This window comes from Pteropus medius, unplaced genomic scaffold (assembly GCF_902729225.1).
Source record: "Pteropus medius unplaced genomic scaffold, Ma_sr-lr_union100, whole genome shotgun sequence".
NCBI classification, from domain to species: Eukaryota; Metazoa; Chordata; class Mammalia; order Chiroptera; family Pteropodidae; genus Pteropus; species Pteropus medius.
The window spans coordinates 681,481-699,009 of NW_024356247.1; the positions used below are offsets into that span (position 1 = coordinate 681,481).

At 45.1% G+C, this 17,529-nt stretch overlaps 1 protein-coding gene across 1 annotated transcript; it reads left to right on the top strand.

Moving 5' to 3' along the window:
* Nucleotides 1-3,684: 3,684 nt before the first annotated feature.
* On the top strand, nt 3,685-5,927 carry MAGEE2 (MAGE family member E2). Its single transcript, XM_039859983.1, has one exon. The coding sequence runs from the start codon at nt 3,895-3,897 to the stop codon at nt 5,464-5,466; it is 1,572 nt and encodes a 523-aa protein (XP_039715917.1). The 5' UTR covers nt 3,685-3,894; the 3' UTR covers nt 5,467-5,927.
* The last annotated feature ends 11,602 nt before the right edge of the window (nt 5,928-17,529 follow it).

Consider the following 17,529-nt stretch of genomic DNA (forward strand, 5'->3'; position numbering starts at 1 on the left):
CAAAGTGACCCCCCCCCATTAGTCTAGTACCCACCTGGCATTATACATAGTTATCACAGTATTATTGACTGTATTTCCTAATGCTGTACTTTACATCCCCGTGACTATGTTTTAACTACCAATCTGTACTTCTTAATCCCTTCCCCTTTTCCACCCAGCCCTCCAAACTCCCTCCCATCTGGCAGCCATCAGTTCGTTCTCTGTATCTATGAGTTTGTCTCTGTTTTGTTTGTTCATTTATTTTGTTTCTTAGATGCTACATATAAATTCTCTGGAGACTTCCTCTTTCACACATGTGGAGGTTTTCCAGATGTGTTCATATTATTTACCCTAGTTTAATTGTATTTTTGCTAGAGAATATGTTTTTTAGAATTTCTATTCTTTTAAATGTGTTAAGATTTGTTTTACGGCCCAGGATATGGACCGTTTTGGTGAATGTTTTATGCGTACTCGAGAAGATGTGTATTCTGCTGTTGTTGGGAAGGTGTTCTATAATGGTTAATTAGGCCACATCGGTTGACTTTTGAAGGGTACTTTCACTTGGTATAGAATACTAGGTTGATAGTTTTTTTTCTTTCAACACTTAAAGGACGTATTCTTGCTTGCATGGTTCCCGAAGAGAAGTCTGCTACAATTCTTATCCTTCTTCTTCTGCAGGCAATGTGCCCCCACCCCTAGCTGCCTGCACAATTTTCTCCTTGCTGCTACTTTTTTGGAAGCGTGAATATGATATGCCTGTGTGTGTATATATATGTTTTTGTTTTATTTTGTATTTATCCTGCCCGATGTTCTCTGAAATTCTCAAGTCTGTAGTGTTTGTTAGTAATTTTGGAAAATTCTCAGCCATTATTCCTTCAAATATCTCTTCTTCTTTGTTCTTTTCTACTTATAGGATTCCAACAGCATGTGTATTACACCACAGTGCTTGCATGTTCTGTCCTATTTTCCCACTCTTTTTCCTCTTAATATTTCAGTCTGGATAATTTCTACTGACTCATAGTCAAGACTAGTGATTTTTTTTCATCAACTTTACTGAGTCTACTAATGAGCCCATTGAAGACAATCTTATTTGTTTTTGTGATTTTTTTTATTTCTAGCATCACTTTTTATTCTTTCATATGCGTTCTTTCCTTCTGCTGAAAGTGCTAATACAATCTTGCATGATTTCTACTTTTTCCAATAGAACTTCTAACACAGGGTTTCCAAGGTTTCCCAACCTCAGCATAATTAATATACATTCTCAGCCAGATAATTCTGTTGTAAGGTACTGTTTTATGCATTGTCGGATTTTTAGCATCATCCCTTTCCTCTGCCCTCTAGATCACAGTAGCACATCTTATGCCCATGATAAATACCTCCAGACATTGCCAAATGTTCCCTGTGGGCAAAATTACCCTTTGAGAACCACTGCTTAAACATGTTAGTCATTAGTTGTTTCACATTCCTTTTCTGATAGCTCTAACAGCCATGTCATATCCGAGTATGCTTCAAATGATTTTTCTCTTCAAATTGTGCTTTTTCATACCTTTTGTTATGCCACATATTTATTTTTGTCGAAAGATAAACATGTATAGAATAGTATATATTGAGATAAAATTTTTAGACTTTAACATTTTTATCTGTGAGGTGATATATATCTATATATCTATATATATAGATCTATCTCTCTATATATATGTACACACACACACACATATGCCTTAAATTGTACACCTGAAATTTACTGATTTCATTAACCTATGTCACCATAAAAGAAAGAAAGAAAGAAAGAAAGAAAGAAAGAAAGAAAGAAAGAAAGAAAGAAAGAAAGAAAGAAGGAAAGAAGAAGGAAAGAAGGAAAGAAAAAGATTAACATGTTTTTTCTTCTTCTGGGTCTTTAGTGTGGATGTTTTTGTTGATCTAGTCGGGAGTTAAAACAGGCTTGAAATTTGCTTAGTTGCTATGGTTGCTATGGTTGCCAGAGTTGGAATTTGTTGCTATGGTTATCAGAGTAGGATTTTGTTGTTGCTATGGGTACCAGATATTTCAAAATTCTCTAGTGATACCTTGTTTTTCTCTCCTCTTGGCTTTGTATCTTCCTTCTGTTTTGCTCCCCACGGTCTGTATCTTGACATTCTTCCAGCTTAATATTTAGTTTAGGTCTGTTAGCCTCGTGAGGAGGAGGCGGGTGAAGGTGGCATTCTCTGATGTTCTTTTTAAACCTCGGTTTTAGGCAAACATTTTGAACTGGGTTTTGAGGTGTGTTCTTCCCAAGTATTCTTACCCCTCTGCCAAATGTAAAAGCTTTTAGGGAGATAGATATGGGCACAGTTTTGGTGTTGATCTCCATTCCCCTCACACGATTGCAATGAGTTTCCTACTAGTGCACTACACTGAAGATAAATTCTTTTGTTTTGCAGTGCAGATGGAGTGGGGGAGGATGTCATTTTAGGTTGATTTTGACAATGGCTGTTGTTCTTTTCCTCCAGCCAGAACCACTGGAAAACTTTCTTAGGATCCTCTTAGTCTTATCTGGGGGGTTTCTAGCGGGGGGGATGGGGAAGGTCTGGAAAGGGATGAGAACACACTTATGCCTGAGGCCCCCTGGGGCTTCATGCTCTCATGCTAGTCCGCAATTGGTCTTTAGCAGTTGGCTCAATATTTCTAGTTTAATCTTCCTACAGCTTATATGGCATTCAGTGACATCTGTTCTGCGTAGACAATGATCCAGTTCTGTTTTTCTCTGCAGGCAATTCTCTCTAGATTTCAGGTCACTTATCTGCCCTTTGAGTTCAATTCTCTGATAGGCTCAAGAAAGTTGTTAATTTACATTTTGTCCAGTATTTTTCTCATATGGATCAAAGTGATGCTCTTTCCACTTCTCTATATATTCTAGCTGAAGTTAGAAAATACTGTTAATAAAGAGGTTTGAATAGTAATAATTACCTTATATGTTTACCTATGCAGTTATTTTTGCAGACCTTCATTCCTTTGTGGAGATCCATATTTCCACCTGGTATAATTTTCCTTCTGTCTGAAAGACTTCATTATCCTTTTTTCGTAGTGTGGATCTGCTGCCGATATATGTCTGAAAAAGGCTTCGTTTCCATCGACTTGATGTGGGACATTTTTAATTAGGAGGGCTAAACACTCTTTGAGAGGCTGATGGTGTGGGAGGAAGTAGCTATGCTTGAGGCTCTGACGCACCTGGATTCAAATCCTGATCTCTTGCAATTGTTTCTGCCTGAGGGGACAGGTAATCTCACCTGTGTGGCCCAGTTTGTCATCTGCAAAATGAGGGCCATTAAGAGTAGCGGCGTCGTGTCTAGGAGTAAGTGATGTACTGCGGGGAAGGGAAAGTACCGGGAACGGTGCTCCGCGAGGGCTGGTTCTCCTCGGTACCGCCACTGCCCGAAGCTGCCCGAGTGTGAGCTGCACGCACAGCCGTCCACGGCCCGCGGGCGTGCGGCTCCGCCTCACGGAAGAGCTTCCAGCGGCGTGAAAGCGAACGTCCCCGACGCCTGCGCCCTGTGCTCACCTGGCCGTGCCACCTGCTCCGTGGACCTCCGGCGTCTGCCGAGCGGCGGGGCGCGGCGGGGCGCGGCGGGGCGCGGCGGGGCGCGGCGGGGCGCGGCGGGGCGCGGCGGGGCGCGGCGGGGCGCGGCGGGGCGGGGCCAGCGCGGCGGAGCCGGACTGCGCGTGCGCAGCCTGCGCCGGGCTCCGTGCCTGAGGCTCGCGGCCGCCGCTGCCGCCGCGGTTTGGCCAGGGAGGGCTCCCCTCCCGCCGGCTCCGAGTCCCGATCCGCCCCGCTCCCGCGTCCCTGGCTCGGGCTCCCTGCCGAGGCGCCGACGCGCCCGCCGTGCTCTCTCCGACCGATCGCCGACCTCCCCGGGTCCGCTCGCGTCTCCTGGAACCATGCCTCTGGTAAGCCGAAACGCGCGCCCCGGCACCGCAGAGGCCACCGCAGATTACGGCGACGGCCGCGGCGAGGGCCAGGCTCCCTGCGACTCCGGGTCCCCAACCTCCATGCTAGCTGCCGACGCCCCCCAGCGCCCTCTGGCGCCAGTTGACCCTCGGGGTGCCGGCGCTTCCCAGGCTGCGCAGGGCGCAAACGACCTCGAGGTCCTGATCGACGAGCAGTCCCGACGCTTGGGGGCGCTCCGGGTCCACGACCCGCTAGAAGACAAGTCGATCGCTTTGGTGAATTTCATGCGGATGAAAAACCAGGCCGAGGGTTTTATTCGGCAGACAGAGATGCTGGACTTCCTCAGAGAATACTCAGATCAGTTCCCTGAGATCCTCAGACGAGCCTCAGCCCACCTGGATCAGGTCTTTGGGTTGAACCTAAGGGTCCTTGATCCCCAGGCGGACACCTACAACTTAATCAGCAAACGCGGTCTCCAGACCACTGACGAGACAGCAGAATCCCTGGATGTGCCAAAGGCGGGTCTCCTGGCCCTGGTCCTAGGCCACATCCTCCTGAATGGCAACCGGGCAAGAGAGGCCTCCATTTGGGACGTGCTTCTGAAGGTTAATGTGCTGGATGAGCCCCAGAGGATCAACAGCGTCTTCGGGAACACGAAGAACGTCCTCATTGCCGACTTGGTGCACATGCGGTTCTTGGAGTACTGGCCAGTGTATGGCACGAACCCCCTTGAATTTGAGTTCTTGTGGGGCTCGAGAGCCCACCGGGAAATCACAAAGACGGAAGCCCTGAAGTTCGTGGCAGAGGCCCACGACGAGGAACCCTGGAGCTGGCCCGAAAAATATAGCAAGGCCCTGGAAGCTGACAAGGCCAAAGAGAGAAGCCAGGCTGCTGGCCTAGAGTTCTGGTCAGAAGACACTATGACTGATAAGGCAAATGACTTGGTTCAGTTGGCCATTAATGTCACTGAGGAGTTGCTGCCTATACATCAGGATGAGCTGTTGGCTCACACTGGCAAAGAATTCGAGGACGTGTTCCCAAATATCCTCAGTCGAGCTACTCTAATCCTTGACTTGTTCTACGGGTTCTCTCTGATCGAGGTCGACACCAGTGAGCACATCTACCTCCTCGTCCAGCAACCGGAATCAGAGGAAGAGCAAATGTTGCTGGAGAGCCTGGGGAGACCCACTGAAGACTACGTGATGACGATCCTGGGTTTGATCTTCCTGATGGGCAATCGTGTCAAAGAGGCCAACATTTGGCATTTGCTTTGTCGATTTGGTATGGATGTAGGGAGAAAGCGTGCCATCACCTGCAAGCTTATGAGGCAGCGCTACTTGGAATGCAGGCCGCTGTCCTACTCTAATCCAATCGAATGTGAGCTTCTATGGGGTCCTCGAGCTCACCTTGAAACCACCAAAATGAAAGCTTTGGAGTACATGGCCAGGATTTACAGAAAGCGACCGCAGGACTGGCCGGAGCAATATAGGGAGGCTGTTGAAGATGAGGAGGCCAGAGCCAGATCCGAGGCAACTGCCACGTTCTTCTTTGGCCCCATGTGAATTCTGGGGAAAACGTATCACTTCGATTGGATGGCATCAGTTAAAGGGGCCGCGGGGTAAATGGGCAACGGGGCCCCAAATCAGAAGTCGAGCAGGGTTGGGGTGGGAAGTCCACATTGTGCTTGTTATCTGTGTTCCGTTTCTAATGGTATTTTTTCCCTTGTAATACACCCTTGAATTAGGTTCTTAATCAGTGTTTGTGAATGAAATTGGTCATTTGCCATCCCCTGCCTCATTTCACTGTCAAAGTAAAGATTGCTGTGTAAAAACGGATTGATAATACTTACGTCTTCCTATGATGTGGAAGAGAACATTAAGTCGTTCCTTAACCATTTGAAATAATCAGTAAAATGGTCCGGTACAGGAGTTAAGTAACAATAGTAAAACACACACATACACAACAAAAACAAACTACCTATGGTGTATGATCTCCATTTGTGTCTACTGTTGTACAAAAAAAATGGGAAAAAAAATGCCTGGCATTGAACTGTATTTGCTTTGCTGTTGCAGAGTGTAGTGAAAAATCAAAACATCTATTAATCACCTGCCATCGTCTGAGAACAGTGCTTTATGCTGGGACTAGAAGAGTAAAGAAGACCCCTCTGTGCCCCAGGGTTTAAGGGGAGAGGCCATGGAAGCAAACCGACCATTATATTATTGCTGTGGCGAGTAGTGTAATAGGAGTAAGCTCAGAGCGCCACGAATGCACAGGGTAACTGCCGGCTAAACTTCAGGTGCTGGGAGAAGACAGTGGAGAAGGCGATGGGTACAAGCAGCGCTGGGGCAGGGACAAGAATCTGAAGCAAAGGACGAATGGCGGAGCGGTCAGGGGTGACGGTAGTAGAAGATGAGGTGGTATGGAAGCCTGGGGACAAGTTGTCCTTTAGTGACTTCTTTTCTAAGACCTGAGGTTAGGGAGAGGAGGGAAGGATGATTCATGAAGTCAGAGGCACTATGCAAAACACCTTCAGGAGATTTTAAAATATCTCAGAAACACAATGTCGAGCTCAAGGGAGGAGTAAGAGATAAGGCCGTGGCAGAAGTAACAAAGGTCCATATCATCAGAGAGGGGCTGGTCTGGGATCTTGGGTCACACTGAACAGTCTACCCGGAGGCCCTCTGCATGGCAGCTTCTGCCAGCGCAGTTTGTTTCCTCGCCCACGCTGTCAAGGTTAGTGTTAGTACGTTGACACTCTTCATCCTGGTCCCTCTTCACAGCTTCTAATCCTGTTTGTGGCTCTCCTCAAGACTTCCCTAGAGCGCCAGCAGGTGATGATTCCGGTAAGGGAGCCCTGGCTCGTGGTGGATGTTATATGGAGTCACCTATGACAGTGAAGCGGGGAGCAGAGGAGGGGGACTGACTCCCAGTAGTGTAAGTTTTATGCTTTCTCACCTCCTGGTACCACAAGCTTTCTGCCCTTCATCCATTTAATCACTGGGGACTACTCCCAACTGCCACCTCCTGCCAGATGGGATTGCGTTATAAGACTTTCCTCACACTTTCGTCAGCCTTAGGAAGAGAACAACACAACCATTTCGCCAGGGGAGGGGACAAGAAGACGGAAGATATACCCTTTCGGGCCCCAGATCTCACCACTGTGCCAGAGCCAAATTAGAGCTACCTGCTTGGGGAAGCCACTACTCGGGCGCACCCCAGATACCCGGGACATACAGCTCCCACTATGTCTTGGTTAATCTCGCCTATGACAACATTCCAAGGAAAAGCGAACACCACGGGCAGCATTTCTGGTGACAAGAATACGAGCTAAAGAGGTTCTAGAAAATGCAATGGGGGTGGAGTTGGGAGGCAGGAAAGTATTCAGCTCAAAACCTTTACCTTGAAGTAGAGTCCTGCCTCCCTACTAAACTGAGACCTCTCATTCTTCGGCCTCCTTGGACCCTTAATCTGTACATGCGTGTGAGGCAGGGAAGGGCGGGGACACAAACAGATTAAGGTACCAAAATTTTCTTGCTCTGACTTTTTGGATTGGTACAGTTTCTGGATCCGAAAGCACATCAGCTCTCCTGGGCACGCCAGTAGAGAGAAACTTGCCAAGGGGAAAGCGTGGCCCCGGAACCAACAGTGGTGTGAGGCTGCCGACTTTTTTAGTACTGAATTTGTGCCAAATACTATGCTGGGTTTTTCACTTCCTTTAGCTCGACTCCTTCCACCAGTTCTCCAAAAAAGCATTTTAATCATCCCATTTGACACTGTAGGAAACTGAGGCTTAAGCAATATGCCCACGGTCACACAGCACTCAGAGCTGGGATTGGAGTCAGGCTGCCTTTGGTTAGGGTTCACACCGTTTCCAGTGCACTGCACCAGAGGCCCCTTCAGCCTGTGCTGTGTTCTCATTTGAATCTGTTGACTCTCAAGAAATACAAGGAGGACGAAAGTGAGGCTGAAATTTCTCCAGACTCTTCCTTGTTCCATTGCTTGGGCTCCATGAGAGCTGTCTAGGTGTAGAGTGTACACTTATTATGTCCAATCTCCCTACTCCATCCTATGAGTCTTGTCCAGTTTTCTCTCTTCGTGCAAGCTTCCAGCCTTATCTGCTGGCTTTCATCTAGGGAAAGTCAAACATCAACATTTATGAACCTTCAGAAGTATTTGGCAACGTTTTGTCCTTTTGGCAATCCTGAAAGAACAATGGCCTGCCTTGCCCAGGGGAGGTCAGGATGCAAAAACAGAAGTGGGAAATAGCCCCTTTATCACAGATGCCAAATGCAGTTTCCCAGAAGTGACAATGGTGAGAATTACATGCAGCACATGCCTACGGTGAGGGAAAAGGAGTAGTCTCTCTGTGACTACACCCACTCCTTCGAAGGCCATGAGAGGCCCAAGTACTCTCCTTTCTTCCTGAAGAAAATTAGAATTAGCATCCCCTAGAAAAAACACTTGGTGGTGGAAGCGGGTGTTGGTAAACAAAACTTAAAAACTTAATCACCATCAAGCCTTTAGAACACTGGACCAGATCTTATCTGTATGAATTCACTTGGAAAATGGTACAGTCTGAGTTTATTTCCACACCATTTGGGCCATTAATACCCACCAGGTATCGAAATTTGGGCAAAGTTGGGCCTTGCAGAATGAGCGTTGGTTAGATATGGGCTCATCGTCCTGTATATTCAATGCCATCCAGAATCCCCTTTGCGATCCTCTGTGATTGGGATCCTTCCTGGGGAGCAAATGTTGAGAATACACTCATTTTCAGTTGCTGAGGCCCAGAAGTGCCCTCTTTTGGAGAAGATGAGTGAATAGGAAAGTCTTTTACAGCCCTTCTCTCCATCAGTTTCTGTACAGACACTCGAGCCATAATGAATCCGCCTTACAATCCAGGGAAAAGCTGAGCTGGACTGGCAGATGTGAATTTCAACGCAATTCTCCGAGCCCCAGAATCACTGTCCCTAAATCCTCGATATCTAGACCAACCCCTAAGCACCCTTCCAGTTCAAACAAGGATGCCATGGTTTCCTCCATTCCTAGAGGGAATCTCCAGACAGTGAGAGTTCTCACTCAACAGTTTTTTTTGTCCTTAATTAATACTAAGCAACGTCTTAAGAACTCTCTGCAGGCAAGGTTTGAGGCTAGTTGCAAAGAAAGTTGGAAAGAATTATCAGAGTGGGGCCTGCTCCCTGAGACATTTTTGTTCTAGTCACCATATGCATACATTAAGCACGTGCTGGGGAGAGGACATTATATCAGAATGATTACAAACTCGATCTGGACAATGTCACTTCCTAGCTGTGCAACATTGGGCAAGTTAATCAACATCTCTTTCCAGACCACTTAAAGCTGTTTTCAAAAAATTGATAGAAAAGCCCAGAGTCACGCATTTACTATTGGATGATGTCAGAGCTCTAACCCAGGCCATTTGTATCTTAGTCTAGTGATATACCCATTCTACAGCACTGCTTTTAAGACTGCCGCTTGTCAACACCTTGATAGCTGACTTTAAATAAATACTGGGTTCATAGAATCACCAGTATTTGTTTTCTATTAAATATTTCAGGTAAATAATAGCCCCAGGTAGTTATGAACTAGTGAGGTTCAGCTGCATTAGTAGTATAGTCTTTGCAGACACCCATCCACGAGACACTTTCCTAGTCTCTTTGAACATGACCTACAAGGAATCACCTGCTTTATATACTACTCAGGGAGTCCCAAACAGTAAGGATTACTTCCCTAATAAAGGGGAACGGTTAGAAAGGGAGTTGGGAACCGAAGCTTAAGGACTCAAACTGCCTGTCTCAAACTGCCTTTCTACTGAGAGCACTTGGTTTGGCCTGGATTGGCCAGGATAGGGTCTCTGTCCTCTGAGTGTCCATTTCCCTTGAAATATAGAAGAAAGGCTGATGGAGAAAGGAAGGGCACAAGAATGGTCATTGCTTCTGTAGGTTCCCTCTGTTTTGAAGCCTCAAGCTACTTGGACCACAGCTCAGAGAGGCTTCCCTGCTAATGAGAACTGCATGCAACAGGGTGCCCTGAGATGCGCTCCTAGATTGCTCTCCTTTTGCAAGACAAAGAGAGAAGATGTTTGGTTGTTGAAAGAGAATTGGCATTACTCTACTAGGGTTGCTCATACGCATAGATATTCAGGGTAGGACTATCTGATTCCCTGTTATCCCAGCATCTGGATTCCAGGACCCTGGGCAGAAGGTCCCCATCATATTGCTCCTACTTCACCATGCCACACCATGCCAACCCTGGACGCAAAACGCCCTGTCTTGCTTCCGGGTGGTGGAGAAGCGCATCCCTTGGTACTGGGCCTGCGGCAGCCCCTTTTGCCCCTCTGCTTCTGGCATTCCAGAAATAGCAAGAATGCTACCTTGTCTGGAACCTTGTGCAGGAGGAGTACCACAACTGGAGATGAGTTAGGAGTGAATGGGATGTTATAGTGTTTGGTAGGTCATAGAAACCGTGCGACAGGAAACCAGTGGGGTGTTCAGAACAGAGGAGTGATATATTTCACATAGTAAAACGCCAGTCTGATGTGTTGATAATAGAGACAATGTAGTAACCGGGGTCCAATTGGAAAGGTATTACAAGAACAGAGGTGACAGATGATGTTGGATCATAGCAGGTTGGTACATGTGGAGGACGGTGAGAAGTGTGGAGATTCGGAGTCTATGTCCAAGGCAGAAATAACAGTATCCGTGAATGTAGGTGAGCGTGAAAAGAATCCAATGGTGCTTCCAAGGTTTTTTGGTGTGAGCAAGAAGGATGGAGTTACTGTTTCCCAAGATGGGGAAAATATAGGTGGAGTAGGTTTACGGGAAGGCGAATCAGGGGCTTAGATCTGGGGATGATAGATTTGAATTTGAGGTGAATATTAGCCATCCAAGAGATAATTGAGTATATGAGCCTGGAGTTCAGGAACAGGACTGGGTTTGAAATATTAATATGTGGGTGGGATCAAAGTGACGGAACTGTGTGTGATTCTGTAGCAAGTGAACATAAGTAGGGAAGAGAAGGAATCTGAGAGTCTAAACCTAGAGCATTCTGATGCAGAGAGGTCAAATGCTACTGTTCATTCAAGTAATAGCAGCGCTGAAAATGAACATTAGATTTAGCAATGTGCAAGTCTTTGGGGACCTCGAGCAGACCTATTTCACTGTAATGCTGGGAATGAAAGCTTGATTGGGGTGAGCTCACGAAAAATGGGAATGGAGAAAGTGGAGATACCAAAAATAGACACTGACTTTTGAGGAGCTTTGCCGTAAAGGGCAAACAGACATGATGATTCAGTCGATGGAGGGGATTCTGCAGTTAAGGTCGTTTCTTTGTTTGTTTCTCTCTTGTTTCGTTTTTTAAGATGGGAGACTTTGCAGAATGTTTGTGTACTGATGGGAATCATTCAGTAAAGAAGGAAGGGTAAATGGCGATGCGGGAGAGAGCACTGGGACCATCGCTGGGGCCAAGCATTTACGCATCCAGAAGGGGTGGAATCTAGTGCCCAAATAAAGAGCCAGGTTTTGATAGGAGTGTGGACAGTGCATCCATAGTATCAAGAGGGAAGGCAGAGTATCTACTTTCAGATGCAAGTCGGTGGGAAGTCGTGTAATGCCTTTCCTTCCATGTTCTTAGTGTTATCAACCCAGACCGTGGCTTTTCAAGTCGTAGATGGAGGTTAGAGGAGAGAAGATAGGACGTGAACTGCAGGGTCTAAGATGAAGCACGTGGACTGGAGAAGAGTATGCGTTTGCGTCAAGAACCCTACCATCTTTATGACACTTTTAGGCACAGGAGGTACGGTCGTGGAAATGCACATGTTTGGAACACGGGTTCGCTTTTGTGCGTTTGGTAACTACATGGGGTGGGGGGTATCTGGTACCTGGTGCCCTTTCCAGGTCTCAGTGCAAGGGACACATATTTTGGTCCAAACACAGGCCTTGGTCGCCACAGGGAACAAAGCTGGCCTGACCACCCCTCTTCACCTGGAGGTACAGGGATGAAGGGCGAGGTGGTAGCATGTCGGGCCACCGAGCACCCTAGCGGCCTACTCCTCTGCAGCTAACACGCAATGTATTTTCCTCCCAAAAGTCAAACCCTCTCCAACAGACACTACATGAAGCATTGGTGTCAAATGACCGATTCATCCTCTTACTTCTGGTTGCTATAGCGATGCGGGCAGGAGTTTTGCTCTATCAGTGAAAATGACTGGAAGCCTGTGAATGTGGGGGCGGGGTGGGTATTGAAAGGGAAGTGGTGAGAATAATCTAATGCTCTTAAGGCCTTTGGCGATTAATAGCCTAATGTCATCCTCATCCCCCCATGCCCCAACCAAGCCGTATCACCGCCATCACCAGAAAGCCGAGGAGCCAGACTGTGAACAGGGAACCTTAAACCACATGACATACGTTTCTGATCAGTTCCATTTCCCAGAAAAATATACTGGGTTAGGAAGTCTTCACTTGCCCACATTCCAAGGCTTCCTCTAGTGGGACTGAAGGGCAGCGAGCACTATGAGTACCTTCTATGTGCCAGGTGACTTATTAGAAGCGAGGATACCCACTTAGGGAGGGTATGCTGCAGGTGTGAGTTTGGGGATATGGCAGGGGTCAGCCTAAGGGCATAAGCTCTTATGTCCAAACCTAAACTTTCATTCTTGACATGGTCAGTCCCTCCTCACTCCAGCCTCACTCTTTCTCCTTCCCTAGAGACTACGGGGGGCAAAGGTGAAGTGACAGGTGGGTGGTCGGCCGAAGCCCTGGGGAGCTCAGCTGCCTCTTCCTGCCAGCGAAGAGCTGCTTCGTTTTCGGTCCAGCAGTCTTGCTCTGCCTTCAATTTTCAAGACCCATAATCAGCTTTGAGTGTCAGTGTCTAGGTCCTCGGTGGCCTAATGGCCTGGTGGCTTGGTTGCCATGGCAATCCTGCCAAGAGCTTTCCCTACTAAATAAAATAAAAAGGGAGGTGGCCAGTCTCATGGAGGAGGAAAGAAGACAGGAAGGAAGAAGCTTTTTTCATTAGAGGAACTTCCACAGAGAATTCGGAGGATAAGCAAAGCACCCCAAGATTAGGACTCAGCGTGAACTCAGTAATTGACTCTGCCCATTACTCTGAATGTTATTTTAAAATTCCAGAGCAAGATCCTTGTGTTTGAGGTATGTTGTCAGGGAAGTACCAAGAATTTTCCTGAGGAGGGAAACGGGCCTGAGCGCCCCACCCTCTGGCCTACTGTTTGAGGGCATTTCCCATGGTGACCGCACCCAAGTCCTTGGCTCCCTAGGACATAAGGAGGGGAGTGGTTTGCAGCTTCTCAGCTGCCCATTTCTTTCCAGCTGAGATCTGCCATGTTTTCCTTCCTGTGAGCCTCTCTCCTCCACCCAGTATTCTGGAATCTGTAATCAGCTTAAGTGTCTGATGATTCAGGCACAGCTTAATTGGCCCTAGCTTCTAGTTGCTATGGTGATGCAGCTGGGCCCTCTGCTCGCTAACTTAAAATAAGAGGGAACTCGATACCGGAGGGAAATTTTAGATCGGCAGGAGAAAATATTGTGAGACTAGCGAGAGTGATTGTTTCAAAATGGGAAAGAGGAGAAACGGGACAGAAATTTAAATGTAAAAGGAAAGTTGTAGAAGGTTCGCGAAAAAGAAATCTCGAGAAAGGAAATTACATGTGTGGTCAAGCTGTATAAGCTCAAAATAAATTTAATCAAGTAAGTTAATTTAAATATCAAAAGTAAGCCGATGCAGAATTGGATCTTGCTAAAAAGAAGTATTGGTCTTCTACTGATACTGTGAAAAACTTTTCTACCTAGAAAGTGAAGATTCTGTTTTTTCATACAAGAATAAAGAATTAAGATTCTGTGTTTTATCAAAATAATCTCTAGCGTTTAAGTTGTCTTAATCAGGTCCTTGATTACTTAAAATCGAATCTCCTCAATAGTAACAACTAAGCATTGCTAACAATATATAAATTTCTGTATTTGTGTTTGAAATCTTTTATTATCACTTTTCTTAAATACATAATTAAGCATTGCTTCATGAAGACTTATGATCCTATTTAGTCAAATGTCCAAACCTTTTGATATATATTGACAAACTTTCCAAAATTTAAATTACAGAATCTTGACCTGGGAAGAACTTAGACGTTTTTCATAAGGACTCCTGGAACACCTCAAAAGATTTGTTTTCTCTCCTTACGTAACAGAAATAGTAAACTAATTAGGCTTAGTTTGGTAGGTTGAAATTACATTGAAAGCTTTGTCAAATAAGAAATAACATTGAGCTTTCTTTATGTTGTATTTGTATAAGTATATGTTATAAGTGCTCTAGAAATTAGGTGACATTCCTGGAAATCTGAGATGTCCTGACATAAGATGTCTGTCATTAAAACTGAGGCACACACTAAAGAGACTGAACCTGAGTATCAGATTGTGGCTCATGAGTATGGACTCCATTCTGTTTTTTCAAAAATGACTCCTCATTGCCAGACTTTTGCCATTCCGATGTCCTCGTAATATGGCAACGGTCTGCTCCTAAATTGGAGAAATTAAGATGGTTAACCAGTGGCTGTAGATTACATGAATAGTCGGGGCTATGGGAAACCCAAGACAGCCACTTGGTTCTTCCCAGCTCCCATGGTACATTTAAGCCGGACTTCATTCAGCAGCCACGCAGTTGGGGTTACCAATATGTTCTTGTTGCCGTATGTATGTTTTCTGGATGAGTTGAAGCTTTCCCTGACACACGGCTGATGCCTTCAAGGGACAAAGAAATTGTTAGAAAATGTTTCCCACTTGGGGTACGCCTTCCACAATCTGTAGTGACCTTTGCTGAGGAAATCATACGAGCCTTGATGGACAGCCTTTTAAACTTCTTGGAATTATCACTTGACCATATCACTCTCGATTATCAGACAAGGTCGAGAGGACTAATGGGAAAACTGCATTCGAGCAAAGCGAGTCTAATTGCATAGGACTGAATGAAATGGTGAAAACGGTTACAACTTTTCTGACTTTTTGACTGAGGTTGCTGATTTTTTTAATCTTTTATTTTCAGATAAAAGGAAACTTGTTTCTCTTAAACTACCTATGACTTAGGAATTGAGAAAATTATACCTTTATAAGCAGAATTGAAACATTTATTTTCTTCTCTCCACCTGATCCCTCCAGAACTGGAAAACTCTCAATGACTGAATATTAGTATTTTCATGGCAATATGTTTGTTTGCATAAATTCAATAAGAATGTGTTTTCTCTCTCCATATAAATATCTATATGCATATATATGTATGTGTGTGGATATTTTATAAGGTTGTGGAAATTGGAATGTTTAAGCAGGCTTTATATTTTAAAAAGTTATGTCCATTTTAATCGATTGCATCTTTTTTATCTGATTGTATTGTGGAAATAGACATTGTGTCATCCTGGGGAACTGGAACATGAAGGCTGTGAGCTCTTTCCTCTCGCTAAAGGAGGGAAAGACTCTAGAAGGTCATAATCTTTGCACCCTTTTAGGTCCATGCATTTCTTTAATATCGCCAGAAACATTTACTGTTTGTACCATCTGAAATCTGACAAGATATTAAATGGGTTTAATAAGTTTTTTGAATTGAAATTTGGCCAAATTGGAAGCTAAAGATTCAGAGCCTGATATGAATTGTTTTTATTTGGAGCCCCTTCTCCAAGCTAAAATAAATCTATACACTCAGAGGGAAGGCAGCTAATTAGAGATTATGTAGTTACACAAGTAGGTCAACATAAGAAGTCACTTAATGTTCTATCCAAATGTTTGGAAATTCAATTTTATTATTAGTTTCAAGTACACAGTACACTGGTTAGACATTTATACAGTTTACAAACGATCCCCCTGATTGCTCCCTCCCTCCCCTGGCCCTCTGCCCAGCCATCATATTACTGCTGACTGCGTTCCCTGTGCCGTGCTCCCCATCCCCGTGACCACTATCAGCGCTCCTAATTTGCGCTTCTTTAACCCTTCGCCCCATTCTCCCAGCCCCCCAAACCCCCCATCCCCTCTGGCCATCACCAGATTGTCCTCTATATTTGTGAGTCTGTTTTTGATTAGTTTGTTCTTTTTGTTCCTTAGATTCCATATATAAGTGAAATCATATGGTATTTATCTTTCTCTGTCTGACTTATTCACTCAGCATAATAACCTCTAGGTCCATCGATGTCATTGCAAATAGCAGGATTTCATTTTTTTTTAACGGCTGAGTAATATTCCATTGCGTATATGAACCATAACTTCTTTATCCAATCGTCTATAGATGGGCATGTAGGTCGCTTCCATATCTGGGCTATTGAATATTGGGGTGCATAGATCTTTAGGAATTATTGTTTTGGTTTTCTTTGGATAAATATCCAGAAGTGCAATTGCTGGGTCAAAAGGTAGATCCGTTTTTAATTTTTTGAGAAACCTCCAGACTGTTTTCCATAGTGGCTGCACCCATTTGCAATCCCACCAACAGTGCACGAGGGTTCCCTTTTTTCCACGTCCTCACCAACACTTGATGTTTTTCGATTTATTGATGATAACCATTCTGACAGGTGCGAGGTGATATTTCATTGTGGTTTTAATTTGCATTTCTCTGATAATTAGTGACCTTGAGCATCTTTTCATTTGTCTCTTGGTCATCTGTATGTCCTCTTTGGAGAAGTATCTATTCAGGTCTTCTGCCCATTTTTAATTGGTTTGTTTTTTGTTGTTGTTGTTGAGTTATATGAGTTCTTTATATGTTTTGTATATCAACCCCTTATCAGTTGTATTGTAGGTGAATACCTTCTCCAATGTTCTACCCACATTTTGAGAGCAATTGCTATTTACAAATTTTCGTGAAACCAGAATGCGGCTGTGGAGGCATTTTAAAGCCACCTATCTTTATCATCCCCGATACCTAAGACTGAAGGAAAAAATGGGAGACTAGGGTATTCACGAAAACACAGATTGCTTTTATGGCTCCAAGGCTCCCTTGCCAAGGACAAATAAACATCTTACGTGCTTCTTTAACAAATATTTATTAAGAGAAAGTGTTAGCTATGTACACAGGGATCCTTAATGTATTCCATCTGCCGGAAATACGGTCTGTGTTCAACTCTTCTTTTACATCATCTTGTCCATCCTATGGCAGTAATTTCAAAGTGAGGGAGCGGGGGTTCAGAACAGTCACCCTGAGACGTGCTTCTCGGCTGTGCAGATTGGTTCGATCTCAGGGTAATTTTATCTTCAGGCTCAAGATAAACTTCTGCCTCTCACTTTAACTGCCCAGAAAAACTTGAATTACGGGCCTCGCCCATGACAAGAGGTTGTTAGAAATAAGCTCTTTTGACTCGCTGCAGGGCAGGGCAAACTGTTATGCAGTGAACACCTGCTGTCAACCTCCCTCAGGGACCCTCTGAAGCCCCCGCGGCAGCTACCGCATCCCCAGCTCAGGACGCCTTACACACCTGCCTTACACACCCGCTTCCCGTTCTCTCTCTGCACCTCTCCTGCATGCGGGGTCTCTGAGCCCCTCGCATGTGTGGGGTTCCCGTCCACATGTCGGTATTAAATTGGGTTATTGTTTCTTGGTCATCTGTCTCATCTCTATTTGATTATTAG